The following is an 8,179-nucleotide window of genomic DNA, read 5'->3' as shown; positions in this document are numbered from 1 at the left end:
GCTATCGTAGCGCAGCTGCAGCAGAGCCTGGCTGTATAGTAAAATATCTTTTGCTAGTGAAAAAAATAGTTAAAAGAAAGTTCGGTCATCTATCAGCTGACATCACTGACATGTGTCATTTCTTGTCTTGTTGTGGGTTTATTTGTTTGGGATATTTTTGTTAAATTTATGTAAAAAATAGGCTTATTAATTCATCGTAAATATGTCTGACGATAGTGCTAAAAAGCCTAAACCTGGCGAAGCAGCATTAAAAAATATGAAGCTGTTAAAAAAAGAGAGCAGCGTATTTAAAGTTCCCAAAGTGCCTAAAAAGAAACCCAGTACAAAGAAAGCTAAAGTCTTGGAAGAGGAAGTGTATGTAGAGGTAAATATTTGATAAAATATGTTTCACTAATGAAGTTAAATAACGCACAAAAAATTTTGAACTCTAAAATACCTACTCAATACATTGTTTTTTATACTGCTGATTTCATATCTACCATGCAATCTATACTAACTCACAATTAACATTTACTATTTGTGAAAGAAAGTATTTATTCACACATTTCATAAAAAAGGCATAATAGCAGATAACTGAGGAGGTTCCTGTGGTAGTGGTAGAACGGTAAGGGAGCTGTGATTTGGATTCATCAAATCCTGCGAGATTTCAGATAACTATTCAGTTCCAGAAAATACTGCAAGAACCTTCAGTTATGTGCTATGCCTGTTAGTACTGATCTACTTTTGATGCCTTTGCTGGAACATCTTTAAACAATAAAAAACCACCTTTATATAAAAACAATATGTTTTCTTTCAGGGTATAGCAAAGATTATTCAAAGAGATTTTTTTCCTGACTTAGAAAAATTAAAAGCACAAAATGAGTTTCTAGAAGCTACAGAAAACAAAGACTACTCCAGACTCCGAGAGATCACACAAAAATACAGCGGCAGCAGACCTCCCACTGAGCCTTGTAAGCATTAACCTTATTAACTTTTTTATACTGTATTTTACAAGGGAAGAGTTTTATGCATAGGTAGGAGGTAAAGTAAAGCATGACAAAAAAGTTTCTCGATCACATAAAACCTTGTTTCAGATAATTCCCCTGCCACTTTCGACACTCCGGGCCCGGACCGGCCCTACTCCTTGTCAGCCCCCACAGTAAGAGAGCACAGATCTGACCTGGATGACGTTGGCGCCATTGACAAACCTAAAGATATCACAGATGACCACACTTTGGGTAAGAAAGAGTTGTTAATAAATTACATTGTATGAAAGTACTAGGATATTTCTGTGCAAGATATTGACTTGCTGATTATCTGGCATGATTTCTCTAAACATCAAAACTGTTTTTGTAACAATCAGAGTGGACTTCTCTTGATTAGAGAACCTCCATGCCGAAAGGTGATTATATGTATGGCTTATTTGCTCATGATCTTAACTTTCACATCCTAGTGTACTTTTTTAAATGGCATGCAGGCAGACATACGCGCACCTTGCTATTCGGTGCCTAGCTAGACCATTCCTGTCGCTGGCCAGCTCTAATAATTAATATTACATATTGTTTTGTACCTTTGTGTTTTTATAGCTCCTCTAAATTTTCACCCTAAATAACCTAATCAAAATGCTATTTTCATCCTTTCAGATTCATACTTATCAACACACACAAGCGAAGACAACGCCAGCTACGACAAAGTGATAGCACTGGAAGACAAGAAGCGGGCTTCCAAACTGGCGGTACAACTTAACGCGGAGGTGTCGTCGGCTGAGCTCGCTGACAAGGCGCTCGCCTTGCCCTCCATAGAGGAGCAGGCGGACCAGACTGAGAGGCCACATGAGGTAATAAAAGATTTATTTATCCTTGTGAGAAATCTAATATTGTATTTTTTTTTATTACGAAATCCAACAGCAATACAAATACAAATAATGAAACTTAAAATTACATTTATAGGTAATCGCAAATGGTAATAATCGCCTAAATCCGGGAAATTAAGCACAATTACTGAATTTGATCCGTGATCGGGATCCTAGATGTCACGGATGGCTGGTAACCCTAGTCTTAGATCTTAGGTGACTTTTATAGAACCTAGCTCAAAATAAATTTCAGTTTCAAGCAAATATTGTGATTTTTGTTTTAGTTAATAACAATATTTAGACCAATTTTTGACTGAGAATACATCAAGTTTTGTTGTCTTGTACGGTCCGTTTCACTGTTTGAAAATGCCTTTACCTAAATGTTATTTTTGGTTACATAAAAATACCTTTATCTTCACATATTCGTATTTTCCCCCTCCCAGCTAGACACATGGCGATACAAAGCTAAGAACTACATAATGTACGTGCCAGATGGAGCACCGTCGCAGCCACCGCCACGCAAGCCGGACTTATTACGTCACAACACGCGCCTTCGCGCCGAGCCCTTCGACCACGTCAAGAACAAAGAGGCCATCACCGCCATCGCTAGGACGCAGGTCAGTGACATATAAAGAATAAAGAACCTTATGTGCGTGACGGACGGTGCATAGTCGCAGCGGCCGCCGCGCAAGCCCGACCTACTACGTCACAACGCTTGCACGCCGAGCCCTTCGACCACGTCAAGAACAAAGAGGCCGTCACCGCCATCGCTAGGACGCAGGTCAGTAACATATAAACAATAAAGAACCTTATGTACGTGACGGCCGGTGCATAGTCGCAGCCGCTTCGCCCAAGCCGGACTTATTACCTCACAACACGCGCCTGCGCGCGGAACCCTTCGACCACGTCAAGAATAAAGAGGCCATCACCGCCATCGCTAGGACGCAGGTCAGTAACATATAAACAATAAAGAACCTTATGTACGTGACGGCCGGTGCATAGTCGCAGCCGCTTCGCCCAAGCCGGACTTATTACGTCACAACACGCGCCTGCGCGCGGAACCCTTCGACCACGTCAAGAATAAAGAGGCCATCACCGCCATCGTTAGGACGCAGGTTGGTAACATGATAAATGATAAAGAACCTTATGTAAGTTACGGAAGGTGCATAGTCGCAACCGCCGCCGCGCAATCTGAACTTATTACGTCACAACACGCGCTTGCGCGCCGAGCCCTTCGACCACGTCAAGAACAAAGAGGCCATCACCGCCATCGCTAGGACGCAGGTTGGTAACATGATAAACAATAATGAACCTTATGTACGTGACGGACGGTGCATAGTCGCAGCCGCCGCCGCGCAAGCCCGACTTATTACGTCACAACACGCGCCTTCGCGCCGAGCCCTTCGACCACGTCAAGAACAAAGAGGCCATCACTGCCATCTCTAGGATGCAGGTCAGTGACACGTAATAAACAGTAAACTACCTTATGTGCGTGACGGACGGTGCACAATCGCAGCCACCGCCGCGCAAGCGTGACTTATTACGTCACAACACGCGCCTGCGCGCGGAACCCTTCGACCACGTCAAGAACAAAGAAGCCATCACCGCATTGCTCGCAGGTCAGTAACATATAAACAAAAAAGAACCTTATGTACGTGACGGACGGTGCATAGTCACAGCCGCCGCGCAAGCCCGACTTATTACGTCACAATACGCGATTGCGCGCGGAACCCTTCGACCACGCCAAGAACAAGGAGGCCATCACCGCAATCGCCAGAACGCAGGTTGGTAACATGATAAACAATAATGAATCTAATGCACGTGCTGAACGGTGCATAGTCGCAGCCGCCGCCATGCAAGCCCGACCTATCGCCAGTCACGTCACACCACGTCAAGAACTATCGCCAGGACGCAGGTCAGCATCACAAAGATAAACTAAGATAACGTATTGTCGACAGCACATCAGGATTTATGCATGTTATTCTTAGCACCTTGCAACTAGATAAGACGTTAGTGTACATTATTTTTGTTTAGCTTAATATGCCGTCATCTATTCGTGCCTGACGACGAGCAAACTGAATTTTAGCTTAAAATAAACCAGTTTTTTCCACCAGGTAAATAATATAACCGCCGGTCTAGTGGTAAGACCACCTGCTTCAGACGCAGAGGTCCCGGGTTCGATTCCCAGTGGGGGCAGATTTTTCTGTTCGGTTTGGTTGGTGGTAGGGCTTGTTCATAGTCCGCCTGGCTAGCTACCACCATCTTACCTAAGCCTGTCGCCATAACAACAATGATAACAGCATTGTTGTGTTCCGGTAGTGTAATGTGTATTTTATATTAATTCCTGGCAGAGACACAATGAAACAGTTAGATGTGCACACTGTAGGTTTATTCGTCAGAATGAAGATTATCCTAAGCTTATATACTAGTGGTTTACCTAATATGGGGAAAGGATGCATACACACTACAGTAGTTAGACGTAAGATAGCCAGTTCCTCCGTGGTTGAGGATTCCGAGTGAAGCTCGCTTCCACCTTCGGCCTGATCATCACTTACCATCAGGTGAGATACAGGCCAAGAGCTTCCTTGTTGTGGAAAAAATAAATGAAAAAAAAAACATCCGTTTCCAATCCGCAGGACGCGACAGCCACAGGCAAGATAGGCGTGGACGGAGTAAGCATATCAAGCGAGAAGGCAGGCTACGAGTACCTGGCCACGCCGTCGCCGCGGCCGGGCGACGGGCCCGACCAGTCGCCGCTCATGACCTGGGGACACATCGAGGGCACGCCCTTCCGCCTCGACGGCGGGGACACGCCCTTACCAGCGTGAGTCACTGATCCAATAACAACAGGAGTACATACCTGTAGGCCTAAGATGCGCGCCGCGATAAGCAGTTAATAAATTTTGATGTCGATAAAGTATATCACGGCGCTCATCTTAGCCCGGGTCATTGAAATCAAGTTTTCAACAAAAGCCAGCAGTAACAAATGTTTTACGCATTTAGCATTTCGTTTGCAATTTTGATTGTTTTGTATTGAAGTTGTCAAGAAGTCAAGTTGCTCAATCAAATGATTATCATCGTTTCTCAAAACCCACATCAAAAGGTTTTTTCGGTTCGCATTTTGTCTCATAAAGTCAAGTGTAATTTAATAAAACCAAAATTAATAACCTATCACGATTTAGCTCCGTGCATCCGTGCAAGTTAACGCCGGGGGCGTGCCGCGCGTAGAAACACGTCACCTTAAGGCGGTCCGTATCCTTATCGTCGACGCGTATCATGATCGCATAATAGGCTAGTTGCCTAAAAAAATTTTTTTAGTCCGTAATGTTTAATATCAAAAAATATTGGACACATATATTTTTATTTGTCAATCTAACAAATAATTACATAGTTATGGTGCGTTGAAGTTGCGCACGACGTCACAACGTGCGGCATTTTTAAGCAAGCGTTGACGTCACGGGCCTCTTCTTATGAACTTTGGGGCGCTTTATCTCTTTAAATTTTCATTAGTTTGAAAAAGTGAAAAATACGTGTAGATTATTTTTTGATAAGTTAACTGACGGACTAATTAAAACTCTTGCTTTTTGACCCAGGCAACATCCCCATTATGTGGACGGATCGGTGATCGGATCGGGCAAATGATACATGTCTGGACCCGCCTTAACATTATTAACAAACCAAAGATGTATCAATCTTTATGTTGCAGCGTGGGCGCGGGCGCGGCCTACCGCATGCTGGAGGGCGGCGCGCGCGAGCGCATCGCGCTGCAGCTGTGCGAGCGCGCCGCGCGCCGCCGCCGACCCACCACGCCGCGCGCCGCCGCCGACTCCTTCACGCCACTGTGAGTTTATATTTACTTAGTAATATACAGGGTGACTTTCTAATCAGTAAAAAAAAAATAGTTTTAAAGGCTTATTTTCGCTCACCATTATGTCTATTAAGCTTTGCAGTTAACTGTGTGTACGTATTTTTCTATCAACGAAGCGAATTATCCACGTGAGCCAATTTTGAAACCGCGCGCAGCGGGTAAATATAATTAAATATGAAAAAAAAAACATGTTTATTTCTTTACGTAAATCGACTAGGTTACTGATTCTGAGTCGCTCCTGAAAATTTGGACACTGATACAAAAATATCCTGTATTGTTTAGTGCATGATTGAGTCAGTGCTTGAGGTATGGAAGCGTTGAGCGGCATGGGGAGGATTTTAGTGACATCAAACGTCAACAAGATTTCAGATGTGTGCTTCTTGTATGCTCTGTCAATAGTCATATGTCATGCCTCCCGTGCCGCTCCTATACCTCAGGCACTGACTTAATTATGCGTTAGATCTGTATAAGGCGAACTTATTTCTCATCAACATTATATCTTTAGTCAAGTTCTCTATTGATAGACAAGAAAGAAGCAAGAAACATCAAAGTGCACGTTCACTTCTGCTTACTTCATCCAACTTATGCCTAGTCTTGAGGGCTTAGTGTGAGTTTACATCAAACGTCCTAGTGAGCGCGTAAAAAAATTACATTTAAATGAATCCGTACTAAAACTCATATATTTTTTTAACGCGCTTACTAGCGAGGACGTTTGATGTAAACTGAACTCACTCAGCCCTCTAGACATCGGTCCACTAAAAACATTCTAGTGTACGGAGACGTGGTTTCTACTAGAAAACTCGTAATATACTGATTAAAATACTTCATCAGTTTCAGAACAAACACAGAGCGCCTCGCCAGCATGTCTCCAGCGGCGCGGAAGCTGGCCACCAAGCACCTGCTCTCCCCGCGCCTCAAGCTCACCCCCCACGACGTCGGCATCCACGCGCGCACCCCTACTCCGCGCCGTCCGCTCGTGGCCACGCCCACGCACCACAACGCCACGCCCACTCGCGGCAGTGCCACGCCCAACATGCCCAGCACACACGGCTCCACAGAAAACAACATCACAGATAACCTCCTGCAGATCAACGTGGCTAAACGGACGAGGTTAAAAGCGCAGGACTTCTTCCAATAGCAGATAATAAACGTATTTAAAACAGTTGCTGTTTTCTTTACAACACGTGTCTGAGTGGCCGTTCCCAAATCGAGCCTATGACTGGCAGTCATAAACTGCCGTCATTTTGTCTATGATAACTCCCACACAAAACTTCAATCTAACACGGTTTTCAAGAAAACTAGCTTTGAAACTACATAAACCAAAATGCAGCAACTTTATGGCAGTAACATCGAAAAATTTTAATTCAGTTGATGTGATGTAAATACAGGGTGTAAAATAAAACATGTACTAAAAATTCAAATACTATATTTAGTCCAATCCCAATTTCATTAGCAAATATCAACAAATACATTCGTACTTACGTATAGTCATGAATGATTAGCGATTAATAACTTATTCAATTTACAATAATAAAAACGAAATATAAAAAACTATAAATTTAATTCGATTGGTTTACATTTAAGGGCTGATTTTTCAATCGTTGGTTAAGTTTTAACTGAAGAATAGAACTGTCATTTTGACTTATTTCCCATACTAAAACTGTCAATATGCCAAACTTATTCTTCAGTTAAAAGTTATCCAGCTATTGAAAAATCAGGCCTGCCCCCCTAGACAAAACGCACTTTTTGATCGAATCGAAAATCGAATCCGTCAAAACTCCATACAAAAAAGGGGCTTTTCGACTACTTTTCGACTGGTTTGCGATTATAATTTGCACTTTGTCTAGACCCACTGAATATGATAAAACAAATTTTTAAATGTCATGTATAAAAATCTCATGAATTAATAATAAATTAAAACTCTTAGATAAAAATAATATAAATACACTCAACATCAAATAAACCGCACCTTCCGCGACGCGAACTTTAAAGATTTTCTTCTGACACAATCATGGTACCCCAACAATATTGGTGTTATTTGAAAGCCCAATAAATATCCTTAGAAAAATACATTTAATTTCTAAATAAATGATTAACATATATGTACCATAAATGTGACTTGAAAATAGACCTCACTTTGGGCTCACCTCTGGGATCAATTAGACCAATTTTTATGGTTATAAAACCAAATAAAGATCTCACGTGTCCTCTTTAACAGATGGATAGCGATTAATCCCAACTTAACAGTTTTATAGTCATAAAAAATGGCTATAGCGTAATTACCTATTTTTTGAAAAAGTGACTCTGGATCCTTGTAAAGACACATTTTTGGGGTAAAAAGCTTTCCTTTAATGAAATGAAGTTTAGAACTAGGCTTTCAAATGGTACCAATGTTGGTGGGAAGTGGGGATGCAGACGTTTGATTAGTGCTTGTCGCGGGAGGTGCGATTTATTTGATGCCGAGTGTATTATACCGTAAT

At 42.3% G+C, this 8,179-nt stretch overlaps 1 protein-coding gene across 1 annotated transcript; it reads left to right on the top strand.

Moving 5' to 3' along the window:
• Window positions 1-102: 102 nt before the first annotated feature.
• Es2 (ess-2 splicing factor homolog) lies at window positions 103-6,861 on the top strand. Its single transcript, XM_028317165.1, has 8 exons — window positions 103-364; window positions 797-950; window positions 1,074-1,217; window positions 1,623-1,816; window positions 2,275-2,448; window positions 4,468-4,655; window positions 5,538-5,672; window positions 6,531-6,861. Exons 1-8 carry the CDS (start codon window positions 203-205, stop codon window positions 6,835-6,837), a joined length of 1,458 nt encoding a protein of 485 aa, XP_028172966.1. The 5' UTR covers window positions 103-202; the 3' UTR covers window positions 6,838-6,861.
• Window positions 6,862-8,179: the final 1,318 nt, after the last annotated feature.

Source organism: Ostrinia furnacalis, unplaced genomic scaffold (genome assembly GCF_004193835.3).
Source record: "Ostrinia furnacalis isolate ACB-3 unplaced genomic scaffold, ASM419383v2 OfSCF6054, whole genome shotgun sequence".
Classification (NCBI taxonomy): Eukaryota; Metazoa; Arthropoda; class Insecta; order Lepidoptera; family Crambidae; genus Ostrinia; species Ostrinia furnacalis.
Note: the sequence above shows the minus strand (reverse complement) of the source record. Positions and strands in the feature narration are given on the sequence as shown.

What these genes read in the sequence shown, in the direction of transcription:
- Es2 (XM_028317165.1), top strand. Translation starts at nt 203, where the DNA reads ATGTCTGACGATAGTGCTAAAAAGCCTAAACCTGGCGAAGCAGCATTA. An exon ending in CCGCCATCGCTAGGACGCAG is followed by an intron (nt 2,449 to 4,467) that starts GTCAGTGACATA and finishes TCCAATCCGCAG; the next exon opens with GACGCGACAGCCACAGGCAA. An exon ending in GCCGACTCCTTCACGCCACT is followed by an intron (nt 5,673 to 6,530) that starts GTGAGTTTATAT and finishes ATACTTCATCAG; the next exon opens with TTTCAGAACAAACACAGAGC.